At 32.3% G+C, this 22,150-nt stretch overlaps 2 protein-coding genes across 4 annotated transcripts; both read right to left on the bottom strand.

The window, feature by feature from the left end:
* Nucleotides 1-1,951: 1,951 nt before the first annotated feature.
* LOC122590443 (vesicle-associated protein 1-2-like) lies at nt 1,952-16,746 on the bottom strand. Of its 2 annotated transcripts, none has more exons than XM_043762646.1 (8): nt 16,538-16,746; nt 16,389-16,459; nt 16,155-16,236; nt 14,981-15,096; nt 14,725-14,889; nt 14,572-14,613; nt 3,313-3,390; nt 1,952-2,434 (listed from the first exon to the last, which is right to left on the bottom strand). In XM_043762646.1, exons 1-8 carry the CDS (start codon nt 16,590-16,592, stop codon nt 2,330-2,332), a joined length of 714 nt encoding a protein of 237 aa, XP_043618581.1. In that variant the 5' UTR covers nt 16,593-16,746; the 3' UTR covers nt 1,952-2,329. The 2 variants fall into 2 exon arrangements, with proteins under 2 accessions (XP_043618581.1, XP_043618580.1); XM_043762645.1 differs by lacking the exons at nt 1,952-2,434; nt 3,313-3,390 and adding exons at nt 12,144-12,712; nt 13,580-13,657.
* Nucleotides 3,311-6,750, bottom strand: LOC122590444. 2 transcript variants are annotated; one of them, XR_006322510.1, is made up of 3 exons: nt 6,440-6,750; nt 4,305-4,346; nt 3,311-3,390 (listed from the first exon to the last, which is right to left on the bottom strand). XR_006322510.1 is itself a non-coding variant. In XM_043762647.1 (2 exons), coding segments are annotated over exons 1-2 (447 nt in total). In that variant the 5' UTR covers nt 6,441-6,733; the 3' UTR covers nt 4,983-5,165. The 2 variants fall into 2 exon arrangements, 1 of the variants encoding a protein (XP_043618582.1); XM_043762647.1 differs by lacking the exons at nt 3,311-3,390; nt 4,305-4,346 and adding an exon at nt 4,983-5,611 and having other exon boundaries at nt 6,440-6,733.
* Nucleotides 16,747-22,150: the final 5,404 nt, after the last annotated feature.

Below are 22,150 nucleotides of genomic sequence, written 5' to 3'. Positions count from 1 at the left end.
TGTGATAGGTCATAGAAGGTGATAGGTCATAAAATGTAATAGCCAAATACCTTAGCCGTACGGGCACCGCCCTTAGATTTAAAAATTCGTCGAAAGTATATCGAATGACATCTCTAATGAAAGAGCATGAAATTTTAAGAACACCTATATAATTTTTATGATTTATCGATGTACGGTTTTTGAGATAAAAGATTTTGAATGAATTGGGGGAATAAATGATTTATGGAGGAGAGAGAAAAAAATGATTAGTTGAGATTTGATGAGAGAGAAATGGTAATATAGTTATTTTAGGTAAATATATCTATATCTATACTATATTATAAAACAGATCTTCTATGTTTACATTTTAAGTTTCAACATTTACTCTCCCAAAATGCCCACATATCAATTTTATATTTACCTAACACTCTTTCTCTCTCTCCTCAAATCTCAACCAATCATTTTTTTTCTCTCTCTCTCCATAAATCATTTCTTTCTCCAATTCATTCAAAATCTTTTATCTCAAAAACCGTACATCGATAAATTATAAAAATATATGGGTGTTCTTAAAATTTAATGTTCTTTCATTAGAGATGTCATTCGATATACTTTCGACGAATTTTTAAATCCGAGGGCGGAGCCCGTACGGTTAAGGCATTCGGCTAACACACTCTATGACCTATCACCCACATCATATCACCACCGCAACGCGCGGGTACTTGCTCTCGTAATATATAAGGGGCATTTTGGAGAAGTAAATGTTGAAACTTAAATTTAGACATATATTTTTTGTTTATAATATAGTAATAGATAGAACTTAAAATATAAGGGTTCTACTTAAGATACACATAAGACACGTAGCACAAAAGAGGGTATGCAATGTATTTTTCAGGGATATGCACTTCATGTATTTCGAGTATAAAAACATTAACATATCAAAATTTTTTTATTGGTTTGAAAGTCCATAGGGTATGCATTTGCATACCCACACTTGAATGTGCGTTCGCCCCTGCCTGCTCTCCATACAAAAAAATAAAATTTGTGATCTACAAGTTTCGTTAGCGTTGAAGACTTGAAGTCATTATACTATATTAATTATCAAAGAAGTTGCTAAAAGAATTACAAGTGAAACTTACAAGTATTGGAACAACATATACACTATTATGGTACCCACAAATTACGTTCTGTTTTTTCATTTTTCCGTGAATGATTTGGGTTTAGAATTCACTCAATTGCTCAAGTATATATGAGGTTAAATTCAGATACCATCAAATACCATATAAAAGTTTGTTAGGCTACACACTGTTAGATACAGATAGTGTATTCTTGTTATTCAACATGCGTGATGTTATACAGTTATAGTTGTAAGTTGTCTTGACTAATGAGTATCCATAACGTTGTCTTGATACGGAACGCAACTTTGCCAATCCTTCCGAAGCACCAATCAAGAAGATATCTCTTGGAACTCTTTTGATGATTGTGATTTCTATCTAATTTGCACGCTTTACACTTTACATATAGAAATATACACATTTATATGGCAACACTTCACCATCAAATGGCAACACAAATTACCAACTTAAATTACCAAATGGCAACACAAATTACAAACACTTCACCAACTTTTTTGATGATAGGAACCAAATGGCAACACAAATTACCAACTTAACTAACAAGCTTTTACCATTACTGGAAACACTCGGTAAACCATTAGAATAATAGAGAGAACATGTTCGGCAACTGGCACAATAAAAGTTGAGACCCATAAAATCAATGTTCCAGTCTTGTAATATACAGATCACACTTTTTGACCAAGGAACACAACAGTCTTGTAATATACAGGTCATGCATGTAAGTAACAGACATTTTGAAGGTAAAGAGCAAATATACACGAGAAACACACTAAATCACATTCAAGAAATTACAACCGACATACTGTCAAATAGTCTAATAGAACACCACCATGAAACCATTGTCAGAATCCTATACACCACAATTATTCACCATTAAATAAAAACTAATACACATCTCATCGGTGCTTTACCACCATCCACCAAAAAAAGTTATTTCCTCTAACCAAGACTCATCCTATACTAGACCACAAGTACTAAACAACAAGCAGATCACTGGATAAAAGAACAAACTGAAGAAGAAAAAATCTGAAACTCCTTGAACGAAAAAGGTTAAACACTTCAGTAGCACAAAATTAGAGATCATTAAGAATACCCATTTCGAGCATCTCTTCTACATCAGACATGGCATATGTCTTGGCATCATCATTTTGAGCTTTTTTATCGAGCCGGGTTAAACCAAAGATGAGATATAATGCATAACTCACTGTAGTTTAATACTATTTGAGCATATATCCCAAGAGCATGCCCAACAACGCGATGACAAGAACATATATAAGCGGAATACCACCACTGCTTTTGTTGCCTTGGCGCCTCAACAGTTCCTTCAAGATTATGATAAAGAGTTAAAAACAAGGGTTTTAATTACGTTATCTACAAGTATTATCTTTCACCTTGAGGCTTATACTAATTGAATATGAAATGAACTTCAAGCACTTGTGGCCTTTTCGACCCGTCCTTCGATGAAATGGACTACTCAGGTAAAATAAAATAAAAAAGCACAAGATCAAACGGGGAAACTTGTCCAATGTGTGATTTTGACTGAAAGAATCTTGAAAAATATTAATCCAAAAACTAACGTGGACAACTATTTCAGAAATAATACAATCATTTAAGTGTACTTCGCACGCTAAATATTTCAAAACAAAATTCAATATTTGTGTCGACCTATAACGAAAAAAATACAATAAAAAAACAAGGTCATGTACCAGTAATGAGCATGTAGTGAGCTTGAAGTTACATTAATAAAAAAAAATTGTAAATAGTAAAGGGCGATACTGAACAGAATAGGGTAGACAGTTTTATTTTATATAATTTATAAGCAGCATTACTACTGTACAAGTAAACTAAGCAAAGTCACAATAATATTCAGAATGGCTGACACTCTAGAGTTCAGTAAATGTGTCAGTGTCGCATTATAGAGAAACACTCTTTATTTTTCATAAATAAGAAATCTAGAACTTTACAGTTTGAAGCGAGCCAAGTTTTATTTCAAGTTGGCATGAGTAATCAAGGTGGATAGTTATCATAGGATGACCATAATGTAATCAAAACTATGATTCCTAAACTAAGGGCTCATGTATATATGTAGAGAGAGAGAGAGAGAGAGAGTCTTAAAATTGAAAGGGCTACATAATATCAAAGATTGATAGCATACAGTAGTAGTTGAGCAAAACCCTTAAACAAAAACAAAGATACATACCAGTTCTTGCTGAAGCTTTTTACTTTGCTGAATGGCAGATTTTTTCTCTTCAGACAGCTTAGAGACAAGAGCGTTTGCCTGAATACAAATATAAAGCTGTGGTGTAAAATTATGTGCAGAAATCAAAGCTTATAAAACTTGAAACTTAATGGTCATGGAACTCCTGATGAGTGGGATGATGTTAAATGATTTATTGCAACTAAATGTCCCAAAACAGTTTTAAATATTGTACAGAGGTCAGAGGATCTCATTAGGTGCAGTGTCTATGGGATTTGAAAGGAAAGGAATGTTAGGCTATTTATTGCAAGTTAACATGAATAAGGAAAAATTAAAAAATAAGGTATTAAAATGCATTAAACTCAGGTTGATGCAATTAAAGTTCAAAAATTGTTCGGCTATGATGAATTGAAGGTGAAACGGGAATTAAAGTAAGTGAGTAGATGGTTCTATGCTGTGTCTGATGCTTAGATACAGGGTTATTGAGTTTGTTAGCATGCTGAGGCAGTATGCAGATGGAAGGTAAGCTTGGAGGATGTTACAAATTAAGGCAGAAATGGAAGGTTCAAAGGATGTTGCAGGTATTATGCTTGAGTGTGACATGTGCTGCAAAAATATGTTAAAGTACTGTGTGCTGCTACTGATGTGGTACATGATTTACTGCATAATGCTTGTGTTGAAGTAATGTGCTCAATCAGAGTAGGTATTCGATTATCGATATGTGTTTGTAGATGTAGTGAAGAATGATGTATAGTATAGGATTGTTTGTATTGTTTCAATGATGGCCATGTCCATTATTGGAAGATTGTTAAGTTTGTATATTTTTTGTTATTGATAAAATAATGAAAGCTTCGTTAAAAAATAGCTCGCAATACAGCTCATATAAGAAAGCTTCAATCTTTTATATAGATTAAATCTTTTATGAAACAAAACGACAATGCCTAAGAGCAACAAACTATAGAATTAAAAAATAATAATTGGTTCAGAAGAATGACCTCTGATGACTTGTCGAGAGATTCAGCAGATGATCTTGGAGCCTGCAAAAAAAAAAAAGAAATTAAAAATGCACTTGAACCTTAATATTGGAGCCTGAAAAATGCACTTTTAAAGAATGTCGGGTTTGCTACATAACCTTAACATACACGCTTTCTTTGTAAGTGGCCATACATCTATATAAATTTCAACCACTCATTTTTCTCTCTATATAAATTTCAACCACTCATTTTTCTCTCTATATAAAGAACCTTAATGTACAATACATCTATATAAATTTCAACCACTCATTTTTCTCTCTCATCCATAGATCATTTTATTTCTCTAATTCATTCAAAATCTTTTATCTCAAAAACCATACATAGATATATAAAAATTATATGGGTGTTCTTAAAATTTCATGCTCTTTCATTAGAGATGTCATTCGATATACTTTCGACGAATTTTTAAATTCGAAAAATTCGAGGGCGAAGCCCGTACGGCTAAAGCATTTGGCTATAACACTCTTTGACATATCACCTCCTATGACCTATCACACTTTATGACCTATCACCCTCATCTCACCGCCGCAACGTGGGGTTGTTTCTCTCGTAACTCTATTTGATATTGTCATGAAAAATTGGAAGTATCATTTAAGACGAATATAAATATACAAGTACGAAGAACATAACAAAGAATCATAACCAACTTTTGTTTAAACTATGCCACTGTAAAATAATAACCAAAGCATCTTCTTGATAGGTATAAAATCAAGATACAAATTCACCCAACAACGATAAACACTAGAAACCACCCCAAAGAGTTGGTTCAATCCATCATTATTACACTCCAATCGCTAATATCAAGTCTAGATTGTCACTGGCTCACTGCAAATCATACCCTTTCTCCTGAAGCTCTTGAACAACTTCATTCTTCATCCGCAGCCACAACTTGAGTGCTTCTTGATCAAACTTCTCTTTCTGCAACTGCTTTTGATAATTTCCTGGACCCGAGTCCATTTCTATGGTCCCTTTGGCGCTCACCATGGTTCCAATCATCCCACCTTTTGCAACGAACTCAGTCATGGCCTCCTCGTCACCTGGGTAAGGGTAATTGATTCGCTGATAGAGATGAGCCAGTTCTTTCTCCTCTTTAGGGACCGGTTTTAGTGTCCACCAACCTAGTGGGGATGTTTCGTTGAACAGCCACATGGCACCAAATACTGCGTATGTGCATAGAAGTCCTTTGCCTATTTGTTTCCAAAAGTAGTAGTCCTCCTTTCCGAGGCCTATTTTCTTTAGGTACTTCTCAGCATTAAAAGATTTAGCCACTGGAACCAAAGAAAACATCATACATGGGTACACTTAAGTTTCAAGTTCAATATCTCTAACCAACAATGGTAGTTAAATAACGATTTGATTCAAGAGTAAATAAGAACTATAGAAGTGCGGAACTAGGAAGTATTTAGTTGAAACTACTTGAGGCCTAAAGTTAGAATCCCAAACGTGTGATCTTGGAGTTATTATTTTATTGGAAGGGAGCAAATTCGATTGTTTGCCTAAAATCAGGTTGATTTGGATACCGGCTTGTCTGTGATAGATCAAATGGGTTAAGAAAGGGAATTAACTAGAAAGTAAATGGGTCAGATGTGTTGAAAATCACCAACAGCATATTCAAATGCACAAAAATCTCCGAAACTGGTATTGTAAAATGTGGACCGTAATCCCGTTCATTACTCGGTTAATACTATATTTATGTGTCATGTAAATATAGGGGTTTCGTGTGTCAATAATAACCGAATAGCGGTTATTGGAAGTTACTTACAGAAGGTCGTGACTGTTGGTGAACAGCCACAATGTTAGATAGTTTAGAATAGACATGACCATCCGTGAATAGTCATGATGCTTCGGTTTATGTCTATATATACAAAGTGTCGTGTAACAGAATTCGTAATCTATCACATACGGTTATATATTTCTAGTATATTCTCTGTTGTGAATCAAACGATTAGGGACAACAATTGGCATCAGAGCATAGGATCTTTGATTCATAAAAAACTGTGACCGGAATAATATAAAAAAAAAAAAAGAAAGCGCCTGCCGGAAAATCTACGGTGGTGGAACGACGGTTACAGGAAGTAGAGAAGATAAGAACTTACTTGAAATTATAATCGAAATACGTCGGAGTATATACGGTGGTGCACAACCGGAATTACTTGGAGACCGACGGAAGTTGCAGGCGGCAACAAACTTCAATCAAATTCTTGAAGAAGAGGAAAATCGATTGAAGGAAATAAACACACTTCGATCAGACTCTTGAAGAAGAAGAGGAAGCGCAACCGATTGAAGGAATTGTTAACCCCATCGACATCCAGTAACTCGATTCAATTTTGGGGAACCACTTTTTGTGGGTAGCGGCTGTAGAAGACGACACAAAAAGGAAACCACTTTTTTGTTGGGGGCAGGCGTGAATAACCGACAAAAAAAAAAGGAAAAAGCCATCTTATTTTAGGCTTTGATCAAGAAATTACTTTTTGTTGGTTCTTTTTGGTACCATACATAAAACCAAGAGAGAGGAGAAAAGCCATTTGTTTTTGGGCTTACTAACAAAGAAAGATTACTTTTTATTTGGGCTGACTAGAAGTGAGACAATTGGGCTACAAGTAAATACATTATTTGGACTTCTTGGAAATTTAGTTGTTTTAAAAAGGAAGATACATTCTACAATTTGGGATTTTATTTGGAATTTTACAACACTTTTAGCGGATCGACAAGAGGGGGACGCTTCTCTTTGACAACAGTTCTATAAAAGGAATTATTTTCGGATATACACAACACTCGGGTTAGAGATCTAAATCTTTTGATTTCTAATTTACTAGTAGTATAAATTTTATTATCTATACTATTAGGAAAGCCCCAAATTTTAGAAAGTGAAGATTATTAGAATAGAAACCATGTCTGGAGAAAATCCCAATGGCACCTTAGTAACATAAAAACCCGCTGTACAAATCTCTCATTATCAATGCCTGTTTTGAAAGAAACAAATTATACCGTTTGGGCCATTCAAATCAAAGTTATACTTGAAGCGAATGGATTATGGGAGATGATAGAACCTAAGGAAGATGCGGAACCCAATGAGAAAAGGGATAAGGCAACGATTGCCTTTTTATACCAAGCATTGACCGAAGACGTGATACTCCAAGTTGCGGGGTGTAAGACTGCGAAAGAAGTCTAGGAGGCGTTAAAAAAGAGACATGTCGGAAAAGATAAAGTGCAGAAGGCACGCTTACAATCGTTGATGATTGGATTTCAAACACTCCAAATGAGGGAGGACGACACGTTAGATGCCTTTACCGCTAAGTTAAATGGTTATGCCACTAAGGCAAAAGAATTAGGAAAAACCTTGGACCAACCGTTATTAGTACGGAAACTTTTAGATTCCATGCCAGATAGGTTTATCCAAATAGTGGCATCCATAGAACAAAACTCTGATCTAGACGAAGTCACTTTCGACGAGATCATTGGAAAATTAAAAGCGTACGAGGAAAGAATTAGATTCAAGAAAGGCGGACGTGGAAACAGCTAGGACTCAAGAAAGGCGTATGATCCCTCAATAGACATACGACTATTAAAATTTGCATCTAAACCATTTATAATAGTTTTTTGCCTGAACTTTGCATCTCACGACTCACGTAATGTTACTTACTCAATGATATTGCATGACTTTTGACAATATTAAAGTAAATAAAATATGGATTAAAGTAGTTGTTTTTCTAAAACGAAATTCGGTACATTTGCTTGGATATAATGCATTTTAGTTGTGTTTTATGATTGGCTTGTATCATCAAATTTTAGGTTACATATACAAAGGTCTTCTATAGTAAATGAAATTTGAAACTCATATTATTTATTGCTTATTAATATATTTTTTTAATCTTATATAATTCACAGCTGTGAACATTCTGCTTAGCATAAGAAGTCAAATTCGGATGCATTATTTCAGTTATTTATTTTTAGAGGCATATAGGGAATTTATTGATATAAATTTGGTTATAAATTATTTTGTAAGTGATTTGGGTAGATTTTATAAAATGTGAATTAAAATTGGGTAAATATGAAATTTTTAATAAAAGTTGGGTAAATATGATATTAAAGTGTGTTTTTTAGGTAAATATAAAATTCTCCCTTTAGAATTCAGGGAATTTATATAAAATTCGGGGGTTACGTATAATTAGGTAAAGTCTATATAAGAGATGTTATCAACTCCCTTTCTAAAACAAACTCAAAAATATATCATTAACTCCAAATTTTCAACCACATTGGTCTTAAATAAATCGACTAATATTACTCTCATGTCATAAAAGCCTTGTGGGGTTATTATGGAAATTTTTAACGAAAATAAGTTCATAACTCTTTTTAATTATTAAGTGCTAAGTGTATTAAGTGATTGAATGCATTAAGAATATTTGTATGTATTAAATAAAATGTAGGTAATTGACGATTATTTTTTTGTATTAAGTCAAAAAAAGAAACATGAAATTTGACTGAATGTTTAAGTTCTTAACTATCAAGTTTATTAAGTAAAAAAGAAACATGAAATTTGACTGAATGTTTAAGTTCTTAACTATTAAGTTTATTAAGTAAAAAAGAAACTTGAAATTTCACTGAATGTTTAAGTTCTTAACTATTAAGTTTATTAAGTAAAAAAGAAACTTGAAATTTCACTAAATGTTTAAGTTCTTAACTATTAAGTTTATTAAGTAAAAAAGAAACTTGAAATTTCACTAAATGTTTAAGTTCTTAACTATTAAGTTTATTAAGTAAATAAGAAACAAAGCGTGATAGACTGGTCCTTGTGAATTTCTATGTTAAATCAACTTTTATCAAAGTTTAATTTTTCAAAACACATAAAATGAATAACGTACTATTATAGAGATGGGTAAAGTTTAACTCTTATCTTACTAGACAACTCGTGCTTTCATTTATTCATTCACAAAAATATGTTTGTTAACATTTGTGTCTGTTAGTTTGTTTGGTTCATTTTTAAAGGAACAAACATGAAGATGAAAATGAAATTCCGTTTGCTATAATGTCCGTATTTATTCACTTGCTTGGTTCACTTCTTTTACAATCATCCCCACACTCTTTGTAGGCTGTACGGATGGTTTGAATTTGTATGGTAAATAGGTACTTACTAAGTTACTATAGTCATATGGGTGTAATATACCTCTCCTGCTCATTGGCGGATTTAGGAATCCGTTACTGGGTATGCATTTTTTGATAAAAAAATTTTTTTTGGTGAAAATAAGAAAAAAAATTTCGATAAATTATATTTCTTTTAGTATATATTTTTTAGATAACTTTTTATTTTATTTTAATACGTACAGATTTTTTACTCTGACATTTCGATTGGATTGTTTAGTATGTTTTAATGGAACCGAATAAACACAAAATGAGAATAGATAGCAACTTGTTTATACTATTGAACTAATTTATATGTGATAACAACCTAAGTTTTTACCAATAAACGATTTACAAAATTGTGTAGCTTTAGTAACACGTTTGTTGATCCAACAAAAGAAAAGAACCTATTATACTATGTCTTATTTAAAATGTGTGTATTATGAAACTGGTATTTATAAACGATATGTTTCTAGTTCATGACACTTACACAAATGCCAAAATCAAAGGTTATGGTGAAAGTGTTCGAAAAGAACAATATTATGACTAGTCGGTTAATTAGATCACAAATACACCAAAAACCGACCAACTTCTCAAATAATCTGTAAAAGAAATCACATGTCTCCTATTATTTTGTGAAAGGTAATGTAAAAAAAATACAAGCATTATATATTATGCAAGTATAAACAAAATTAGTAATTCATTACATCTAATACAACCAATAATGAATTGCTTTTTAGTGGCTTATTATAAATACACGAGAGCAAGTATCCGCGCGTTACGCCGGTGAGATGGTGGGGTGATAGGTCATAAAGTGTGATAGGTCATAGAAGGTGATAGGTCATAAAATGTAATAGCCAAATACCTTAGCCGTACGGGCACCGCCCTTAGATTTAAAAATTCGTCGAAAGTATATCGAATGACATCTCTAATGAAAGAGCATGAAATTTTAAGAACACCTATATAATTTTTATGATTTATCGATGTACGGTTTTTGAGATAAAAGATTTTGAATGAATTGGGGGAATAAATGATTTATGGAGGAGAGAGAAAAAAAATGATTAGTTGAGATTTGATGAGAGAGAAATGGTAATATAGTTATTTTAGGTAAATATATCTATATCTATACTATATTATAAAACAGATCTTCTATGTTTACATTTTAAGTTTCAACATTTACTCTCCCAAAATGCCCACATATCAATTTTATATTTACCTAACACTCTTTCTCTCTCTCCTCAAATCTCAACCAATCATTTTTTTTTCTCTCTCCTCCATAAATCATTTCTTTCTCCAATTCATTCAAAATCTTTTATCTCAAAAACCGTACATCGATAAATTATAAAAATTATATGGGTGTTCTTAAAATTTAATGTTCTTTCATTAGAGATGTCATTCGATATACTTTCGACGAATTTTTAAATCCGAGGGCGGAGCCCGTACGGTTAAGGCATTCGGCTAACACACTCTATGACCTATCACCCACATCATATCACCACCGCAACGCGCGGGTACTTGCTCTCGTAATATATAAGGGGCATTTTGGAGAAGTAAATGTTGAAACTTAAATTTAGACATATATTTTTTGTTTATAATATAGTAATAGATAGAACTTAAAATATAAGGGTTCTACTTAAGATACACATAAGACACGTAGCACAAAAGAGGGTATGCAATGTATTTTTCAGGGATATGCACTTCATGTATTTCGAGTATAAAAACATTAACATATCAAAATTTTTTTTTGGTTTGAAAGTCCATAGGGTATGCATTTGCATACCCACACTTGAATGTGCGTTCGCCCCTGCCTGCTCTCCATACAAAAAAATAAAATTTGTGATCTACAAGTTTCGTTAGCGTTGAAGACTTGAAGTCATTATACTATATTAATTATCAAAGAAGTTGCTAAAAGAATTACAAGTGAAACTTACAAGTATTGGAACAACATATACACTATTATGGTACCCACAAATTACGTTCTGTTTTTTCATTTTTCCGTGAATGATTTGGGTTTAGAATTCACTCAATTGCTCAAGTATATATGAGGTTAAATTCAGATACCATCAAATACCATATAAAAGTTTGTTAGGCTACACACTGTTAGATACAGATAGTGTATTCTTGTTATTCAACATGCGTGATGTTATACAGTTATAGTTGTAAGTTGTCTTGACTAATGAGTATCCATAACGTTGTCTTGATACGGAACGCAACTTTGCCAATCCTTCCGAAGCACCAATCAAGAAGATATCTCTTGGAACTCTTTTGATGATTGTGATTTCTATCTAATTTGCACGCTTTACACTTTACATATAGAAATATACACATTTATATGGCAACACTTCACCATCAAATGGCAACACAAATTACCAACTTAAATTACCAAATGGCAACACAAATTACAAACACTTCACCAACTTTTTTGATGATAGGAACCAAATGGCAACACAAATTACCAACTTAACTAACAAGCTTTTACCATTACTGGAAACACTCGGTAAACCATTAGAATAATAGAGAGAACATGTTCGGCAACTGGCACAATAAAAGTTGAGACCCATAAAATCAATGTTCCAGTCTTGTAATATACAGATCACACTTTTTGACCAAGGAACACAACAGTCTTGTAATATACAGGTCATGCATGTAAGTAACAGACATTTTGAAGGTAAAGAGCAAATATACACGAGAAACACACTAAATCACATTCAAGAAATTACAACCGACATACTGTCAAATAGTCTAATAGAACACCACCATGAAAACCATTGTCAGAATCCTATACACCACAATTATTCACCATTAAATAAAAACTAATACACATCTCATCGGTGCTTTACCACCATCCACCAAAAAAAGTTATTTCCTCTAACCAAGACTCATCCTATACTAGACCACAAGTACTAAACAACAAGCAGATCACTGGATAAAAGAACAAACTGAAGAAGAAAAAATCTGAAACTCCTTGAACGAAAAAGGTTAAACACTTCAGTAGCACAAAATTAGAGATCATTAAGAATACCCATTTCGAGCATCTCTTCTACATCAGACATGGCATATGTCTTGGCATCATCATTTTGAGCTTTTTTATCGAGCCGGGTTAAACCAAAGATGAGATATAATGCATAACTCACTGTAGTTTAATACTATTTGAGCATATATCCCAAGAGCATGCCCAACAACGCGATGACAAGAACATATATAAGCGGAATACCACCACTGCTTTTGTTGCCTTGGCGCCTCAACAGTTCCTTCAAGATTATGATAAAGAGTTAAAAACAAGGGTTTTAATTACGTTATCTACAAGTATTATCTTTCACCTTGAGGCTTATACTAATTGAATATGAAATGAACTTCAAGCACTTGTGGCCTTTTCGACCCGTCCTTCGATGAAATGGACTACTCAGGTAAAATAAAATAAAAAAGCACAAGATCAAACGGGGAAACTTGTCCAATGTGTGATTTTGACTGAAAGAATCTTGAAAAATATTAATCCAAAAACTAACGTGGACAACTATTTCAGAAATAATACAATCATTTAAGTGTACTTCGCACGCTAAATATTTCAAAACAAAATTCAATATTTGTGTCGACCTATAACGAAAAAAATACAATAAAAAAACAAGGTCATGTACCAGTAATGAGCATGTAGTGAGCTTGAAGTTACATTAATAAAAAAAAATTGTAAATAGTAAAGGGCGATACTGAACAGAATAGGGTAGACAGTTTTATTTTATATAATTTATAAGCAGCATTACTACTGTACAAGTAAACTAAGCAAAGTCACAATAATATTCAGAATGGCTGACACTCTAGAGTTTAGTAAATGTGTCAGTGTCGCATTATAGAGAAACACTCTTTATTTTTCATAAATAAGAAATCTAGAACTTTACAGTTTGAAGCGAGCCAAGTTTTATTTCAAGTTGGCATGAGTAATCAAGGTGGATAGTTATCATAGGATGACCATAATGTAATCAAAACTATGATTCCTAAACTAAGGGCTCATGTATATATGTAGAGAGAGAGAGAGTAGTAGTTGAAAGGGCTACATAATATCAAAGATTGATAGCATACAGTAGTAGTTGAGCAAAACCTTAAACAAAAACAAAGATACATACCAGTTCTTGCTGAAGCTTTTTACTTTGCTGAATGGCAGATTTTTTCTCTTCAGACAGCTTAGAGATAAGAGCGTTTGCCTGAATACAAATATAAAGCTGTGGTGTAAAATTATGTGCAGAAATCAAAGCTTATAAAACTTGAAACTTAATGGTCATGGAACTCCTGATGAGTGGGATGATGTTAAATGATTTATTGCAACTAAATGTCCCAAAACAGTTTTGAATATTGTACAGAGGTCAGAGGATCTCATTAGGTGCAGTGTCTATGGGATTTGAAAGGAAAGGAATGTTAGGCTATTTATTGCAAGTTAACATGAATAAGGAAAAATTAAAAAATAAGGTATTAAAATGCATTAAACTCAGGTTGATGCAATTAAAGTTCAAAAATTGTTCTGCTATGATGAATTGAAGGTGAAACGGGAATTAAAGTAAGTGAGTAGATGGTTCTATGCTGTGTCTGATGCTTAGATACAGGGTTATTGAGTTTGTTAGCATGCTGAGGCAGTATGCAGATGGAAGGTAAGCTTGGAGGATGTTACAAATTATGGCAGAAATGGAAGGTTCAAAGGATGTTGCAGGTATTATGCTTGAGTGTGACATGTGCTGCAAAAATATGTTAAAGTACTGTGTGCTGCTACTGATGTGGTACATGATTTACTGCATAATGCTTGTGTTGAAGTAATGTGCTCAATCAGAGTAGGTATTCGATTATCGATATGTGTTTGTAGATGTAGTAAAGAATGATGTATAGTATAGGATTGTTTGTATTGTTTCAATGATGGCCATGTCCATTATTGGAAGATTGTTAAGTTTGTATATTTTTTGTTATTGATAAAATAATGAAAGCTTCGTTAAAAAATAGCTCGCAATACAGCTCATATAAGAAAGCTTCAATCTTTTATATAGATTAAATCTTTTATGAAACAAAACGATAATGCCTAAGAGCAACAAACTATAGAATTAAAAAATAATAATTGGTTCAGAAGAATGACCTCTGATGACTTGTCGAGAGATTCAGCAGATGATCTTGGAGCCTGCAAAAAAAAAAAGAAATTAAAAATGCACTTGAAACTTAATATTCTAAAATCACATAAACGGTTATGAATGTCAATACTATAATACATCAAACACTTTAAAAAACTTACCATGTTGGCGTCAACTGAATTTTCAGTCCCATTGTCAGATATTGAAGCCCTTGGAGACGAACCCTCTTCTGACCCTTCTCTAACTGGTGATGGTGGTTGCCGTGGAACAACATAATTTACTTTTAACTTGCATTCCTCCACTTGATTACCTGATTCCTTGTTAAACTGTCACAAATCAAAAGTAACAAGTTTCCGTTGAGAAGATAATACTTGGTAGTTTGCACAGAACTTAATACGCTAATAAATGAATAATTACCAGCTCTGGAGTAATATCTTTTGCTGTAGCTCCAGGACTTGCAACTGCACTTTGAAGCAAAAACTTATCCCTGCATTGCATATCTGAAGGAGCCTCCTTTTGAGCTTGCATGGTAACTAAACAATAAAACATAAGTTATAACCATCATATCTTTAAAACGTTCAGATTTGGAAAACATATACTAGTGTACTACATTTTTACATAGGCCGATGCCTATGTAAAGATGGCACTAGATTTTACTTTAATAAGCAGACGGCCCATAGAGGATGATCATTGATCAAACATAACGAATATTCTCCATGCAGGAAGTTAAAAGATGGCAAAATATTAGTGTGCAAAAACTATTTTAGATCATAGTCCTAATTATTGTGTCCCATACATTGTTCACTTTTACATCATTTACTTAAATATAGTACAATAATAATGCTCCATTTTCAATGCCCGACACGAAATCAATGTACAAAAAAGCATAGCATGCGAATTGGGACCCAGGATTGTACATCTTTAAACACTTAATACCCTTCCATTCCTTAGATCTTACTCCACTATCTAAAATATGAAACCGGCATTACTTTATCTTGGTTCAAAACTTGTTAACAAGTGCTTGATTAGCAAAAAATATCAGCTTATACAAAACTTAAGCTCATAAGCAAAACATCTTTTGCAACTTTTATTTTATATTATTTTGGAAGAGAACATCAAATAATGTATAATAAAAGTGTGACCCCAATAAGTCCACTCAACGATTAGGGTGTCCACAGACACATTTACGCTCTTTCTTTGTGTTACAAACTTACAAAATTTTATATCATATCGAATCGGGACCATCTCACAGCCACCACATATGGTTTCCTAAACTTTAGGACATCATTTCAGAACATCAAAACAAAAAAATCATCCTCTTATCTCTAAATGTTTTCTTACACTAAAGAAAAAAGTAAATACAAATTATAAAACCCGATCTTGTTGAAAATTTCAGGTAACTATCAGAATCCTCAACATTTTCGAACCACGTATATATCTTGTATATAATAATAACAATACCAAACAACAATCATTTTCGCAACACATGACAAAGTAACGCGAAATTAGGGGCCGAACTAAAGTGATCAACCACGAACCAAAAAACGATAAAAAGCGTACACAAACAAACAAAAGAGCACAAGAATCGAACCTGTGACAGAGCAAGTAGAACGAGGCAAGACAATCCCAGAGTTTGGCCGAACACAATACTTTTTCGGGTTGGTAGTTTTCACCTAAAATTCCAAATATTATTCACAACTGATCCTAGATAATTTCCTAAACTTCATTTCATTATTACTAATATAAAGAAATATCTAATATTAAAGTACCAACAGCAAATTACCTATGATTAATAGATAATTAAATAAAAAGAAAGTGGTAATACCTTGAAAGCAACATAATGATCAGTTTTATTGAGTAACTGCATGTTACATGAGATCTGTTTCTTCAATTCAACTACACACACAGATAGAGATAACATTAGATTATATATATATATATATGTAATAGATCTGAAATAAAATAAAAAATTACAAGGAAATTGAAGCTCTTGAGGATCGATGTTGAGAAGGTCTCCTCCTGTACTCATGTTGCCGTGATCGAGGCGGATGGATACTCTTTTTTTTTTTTTTAAATTTTTTGTAACCGGCGATTAGAGAAATTCTAGAGAGAGAGAGAGAGAGAAATGTGTGTGCTTTTGAATGACGGAGATAGAAAATAATGATGTTGTTATTGTTGTTGTTGATTCAATGTTTTGTTCTTTAATTGAGTCTCATCTCGAACAACATCACATAACAAAACAAGGGACATGAGTTAAGTCATTCAAATCTCTACTTAATCAAATGGGAAGATACTAAACAATATTTAGAATCTAAACGATTGTCAAAAATTGATAAAATTCATATATATATTTTAAATAAAGAGATAAAAGAAGTTGATTTCGTTTTAGTAGATACTAGATTTTAGACTCGTGTCAAATACACAGGTTTAATTTGTTATAAACATCAGATATCAAGGTAAAAATAGTCAAATATATTAAGATTTTTAAAGTAATTGTAGTATTATCTATTTTTAGAAATTTTTTAAAAAATTTTTACAAAAAAAGTGAAAAATAAAAATGTAATGCACTATATGTACCAATGAAACAAATAAAATGATAGTGACCTAATATGATTTTTTTTTATTCAAATGTCGTTAAGTATGTCACAATCTGCAATTTCGATGAGCATATTATGATTTTTTAATATTCAAACATCACTAACTATGTCATAGTAAATAATTTCAATGAACATATTTTAAAAAAATATTTCAATATAAAATTCAAACATTTAATATATGGGTCCATCTTTTATTAATAAAAATAGTAAAATCAAATTTTAAATTATAATAAACTAAAATCTAATATTAGTAGTGCCCTAAATTCCCGTATTTTGATTTTCATCAGAACTGGTTATCGATTTTTGAGTTTTAATTTATGGTTGTATATATTATGGTTTATATAAGAAAATTTATATCCTAAATCTAAACTAAGAACAACACTAATATATTAATATTAGAATAAAATTAACATTGTTTATATAGTTTTATTAGAATCCTAAACTAATAACACAATAATAATAATCATAGTATAAATGAGATCTGAATTTGTATTTGATATTATTAGAGATTAGTCGATGGTAGATATGAAGAATTAAATAAGGAGATGTTTAGATAACTCTCAATCTTTATATATCCGTGAATTGTAAATTAGAATTTATACATAACCGTGAATTGTAGATTAGAATTATTGTAATTATGACATTATCAATATTCAATTTAATAAAATCAAAAGTTATAATTGGTTAATAAGTTATTAGGTCAGTTGTATTTTAGTAACAGTAATATTCATATGGTGTTTGTACAAAAAGAAAAAAATTAAATAATAAATATAAAATAGTTTTATTGTTAAAAATTGTTATGAAATTTAGATTTTATATAATTTTGACAATAATTGTATTTATTTTTAAAAATAGAAAAATTAGAGGAAAAATTTAGGGTTATGTTTGACACAAATTTTTCAAGAGTTTTTCATGAGTTTTAGTTTTTGTTTTAAACTAAAAGCTCGTATAGAGTTAAAAATTTTGTTTAGATGCAACTAGATTTGACTTTTATCTGAAAGAAAAAACTCTAAAATAAGTAGCATTTTATGAACTTTTAATTTTGATGAAGCTTTTAAGTTTTGAAATTACACAAATATCACTTAAAGTTGCAGTTATATCTATCATACAAAACACTTTTAAAAATTAAAAACTCTAGCTAACAAATTTGCCTATAAGTTACAGTTTACAGCTCCAGGCCTCGAGCTACAATCTATAGTTACACGTTACATCTACCTTTGTCAAACATACCCTAAAATAAAGAGGACTAAAGATTTTTTGTGGTACAAAGTGTAGAATTAAGCTCCTCTTTTAGTTTATGGGATAGACATTATCACACAATTTTCGTGCACCAACTTCCTCTTCAACACCTTTGCTTCGTATTTAGATTGGTTGATTTCATTTCATCTATAGCTTGATATTTGTCAATCTTTGTCTATTTCCAACTTTCATTTTACATTGCATTTCATTTTCCATGTGAGCCGATTGATACTTAAACGAATAATTTTGGAATTTTGAAACATCTAAAACTATTTTGTGTTTCGATGATGTATTTAATAAGGAAAATAGTAAATCTTCCTAACCAAATAGCCTACTAATCCTTCTAATACATTAAAAAGTTGATATGTGATATTCACTAATTATCTTTCTTAATCTTTGTCCCCTGATTTTTCCACATGTAATCATCTCATGGTTAGAAAGATTATTAGGCTATTTGTTTAAGAGGATTAATCATTTCTCATTTAATAAAGTTGATAAATGTATTTGATGTACAATTTATATTTATATTATATTATAAAATAAATATATGTTTGATTTTCAACATTGAACTTAAAATTTCAATATTAATTTTAAGTTTGAACAATGTACACATTCTAATGTATGATGTATCATACATCATAGCCACATTGCATCAATAACTTCCACTACTCATCGGAACCACCGCCACCACCACCAATCTCCGTTGTCACCGCCACCACCCGTCACCACTGTCGCCGCCATTATACCACCACCACCACCACCACCACCTCCATAACCGTCACAACGAGCGGATACCTTTCTCTGGTCATCATAAAATCTCATTCTAAATTCTCTAAAACAAGTGAGCATTTTCACAACTTTTTTTTTCTTTCTTTATTTTAAATTCTCTAAAACCAATAAACATCATTCTAGATGTATGGAGATTCAAATATAAAACGAACACCTGTATAACAAAACAAAAACTTGATATTTGCTTCATCATTGAGCTTTAATGTGTTCTTTAGTACATTAACCATGCATTTTCTTGACTATTCATCGTTAGAAAATGATCTTCCTTAAGGGGTGTTTACAGTCCAAGATCCGGACCCGGACCATTGGAGTACAGGATCTCGTAAGTCAATCCGGTCCATGTTCGGTTTGTAGTCGATTTTTAGGTTTAAATGATTGGACGAGTCAATTTTACGTGAAAGAAAAAAGAAAATTTGAAGACATGTAAAATACAGTACTCCTTGGTCTCTTAAAAACACAAATATCAAGTGATGAAAATGAAATATATGTTTCATTTACCAGCAATCGTTTGTTCTAAATCACTTTAAAAATAATCAATTTTTCATGGGTAGCTTTATACCATTATGATAGTAAAAAAAAAGGCCTTATATTGTCTCGTGGACACAATATATATTCATTATTATGATAATAAATTAGTCATATGTTAGAGCTTCAAGAGACTATGAGTTAGGTACCTTTAAGGGCTTTTTAGGACTTGGCTTTTTTCTTTTTCTAAAATACATATAGTTATATTTTGAAAGTGAGCTTAATTTTGAAATTTTCGTGTTTTACTCTTATAAGCCCCCAAAAAGCCTTTTGCCAAACAACCCATATATGTCCAACTAATTGTGTTCACTAGCTATGTTGACCTTTTTCTCGGTTTTTCGGTTTGACATGTGTTTTCATGGTTTATACTTGGATCGAGGCGAGACCAATTTACATGCATATGGAACTGTGGACCATAATTGTCAGTTCTGTATGGTTACGGTCCAACTTCGGGACAAGTTTTGACCTCATTATGAACACCCTTAGTTCCTTTACTACATAAGATAATCCAAGAGATGTATTTTGGTACTAAGTAGATTAGTTTATAACAGAATTTTAAGCTAGTTAAGCAAGTTTACTTAAACATCCTTAGTTTCTAGCCCGAATGACAAAGCTTAAATGAGTTGTAGTGTTGTACGTTGATATATTTGTTGTATTAATTACTTGGAAAGTATCAAAAGTTGTCTAAAATCACTTTGTGGGGGCTAAAACAAAAAAATGTATTCTTTGTGGGATAAAACATCTTTTGTGACATAATGGAAAACTATTACAAAACTTTAATGTTCAACCACTACATTCAATTCAACAACCAACCAACCAACCACTACATTCGATTCTACCTAAATTGATAACGCCACTATTACAAAACACAATACATATACAACCTCTAACATCAATTTAAATACCATCTCGTAAACCTCCAACTTTGCCTTTGTAATTCTCAAATCTCTCATTCTTAAATCTTTAAGTTCTTTAAGCAACTCAGTGTTAGATATTCATTGGCAAGAATCCTGGTGTGGATGTCCTAAGTTGGGAAGTCAAACGGCAAGACCTTTACTTTTAATGGGCATGGATCCGATGTGTGTGTGTGATTTCTTTTCAGATATAAAGTATCCTTTTTTATATTTTATAGTTATAAAACATTTATTTATTATGGCGTTTTAGGTTTACAATATTTCCCAAAAAAGGTTATTGCAAAACTTGATGAGTCATGTGCAGCTGTCATTTTGATGGGTTGTAGCTTTGGGTACTTGGAGTTCGAAGGTCCTTATTTCATAGCCGGTGCTTCGTTATATTTTATGTCGTCTGGATCACCTTCTCTCATTGGCAATCTATGGGGGGGGGGGGTAATTGTTCAAGGATCGACCAAGTTTGCGATACCTTTAATTGAAGAGTAGTTTTCCAAAGATGAACCGCCCATGGATGGTAGTACTTACACGTAGCATTGGTTCACTCATGAGAAAAGCCCGAGATGAATGCAAAGGTTCGCTTACATATTTATTGGGTGTCACACCTGTGTTGTATGGTACCCGACAGGGATAATTACATTTTGTTAATTTATGTTGTTTTTGTAGTACATGTAGTTACATTTAGTTGCAAGAGGTTCTTTTTGTCGTAAAGTTACAAGCAAGTCATTCGCACAACTGCCTCGGTCATCACATTGCACAGTTTGTAATGTTTGAACCAGTTTTCCATTTTTATCCCTGCCTCATTTCTAACTCTTTAGTCCTTCATGAATTGAATTTAATGTACTTTATGCAGGACTGTTGTTTGTAGAGTTTTGTTGTTTGTACAAAGTACATCAAATTTAATTCATAAAGGACTAAAGGGTTAGAAATGAGATAGGGATACAAGTGAAAAATCGGTTCAAACATTACAAACTGTGCAATATGATGACCAAGGTAGTTGTGCGAATGACTTGCTTGTTAGTTAAATATTGTAGTGTAACTTTACGACAAAAAGAACCTACAATAACTAAATGTAATAAGCATGGTACCCATGCAATGCGAGGGCAGTGGTGGGGAAGACGGTCTAGTGGTGTCGGTGATGGAACTATTCGTGATGGTGGCGGTGTCAAGTGGTGTAGGTTGATGTAATTGTGATAGTAAAATTTTTAGAAGATAAGGGTTTAAAGTGTTAATTATTAGAATAAATGTTTAGGGTGTAAATTAATTCATTTAGGGCTAAATATAAAAAGTCAAGGACAATTCTGGAATTACCTAAAATAAAAAGGTGGATTCTCTTTATTAGGTAGTATAGATTATAGGTACTACAGAAACAACATACATTAACTAAATGTAATTATCCCTGTCGGGATACCGAACAACACATATGTGGTACCCAATAAAATGTAAGTAACCCTTGCATTCATCTCGGGATTTTCACATGAGGGAACCAATGTTACGTGAAGTACTGCCATCCACGAGTGGCTCACCTT

The sequence above is a fragment of the Erigeron canadensis genome, chromosome 3, assembly GCF_010389155.1.
Source record: "Erigeron canadensis isolate Cc75 chromosome 3, C_canadensis_v1, whole genome shotgun sequence".
NCBI lineage: Eukaryota > Viridiplantae > Streptophyta > Magnoliopsida > Asterales > Asteraceae > Erigeron > Erigeron canadensis.
The sequence above is the reverse complement of the archived record's forward strand: the minus strand, read 5'-3'. Positions and strand labels throughout refer to the sequence as shown.

What these genes read in the sequence shown, in the direction of transcription:
- LOC122590443 (XM_043762646.1), bottom strand. Translation starts at nt 16,592, where the DNA reads ATGAGTACAGGAGGAGACCTTCTCAACATCGATCCTCAAGAGCTTCAA. An exon ending in ATCATTATGTTGCTTTCAAG is followed by an intron (nt 16,237 to 16,388) that starts GTATTACCACTT and finishes TTGGAATTTTAG; the next exon opens with GTGAAAACTACCAACCCGAA. An exon ending in ATTCAGTTGACGCCAACATG is followed by an intron (nt 14,614 to 14,724) that starts GTAAGTTTTTTA and finishes TTTTTTTTGCAG; the next exon opens with GCTCCAAGATCATCTGCTGA.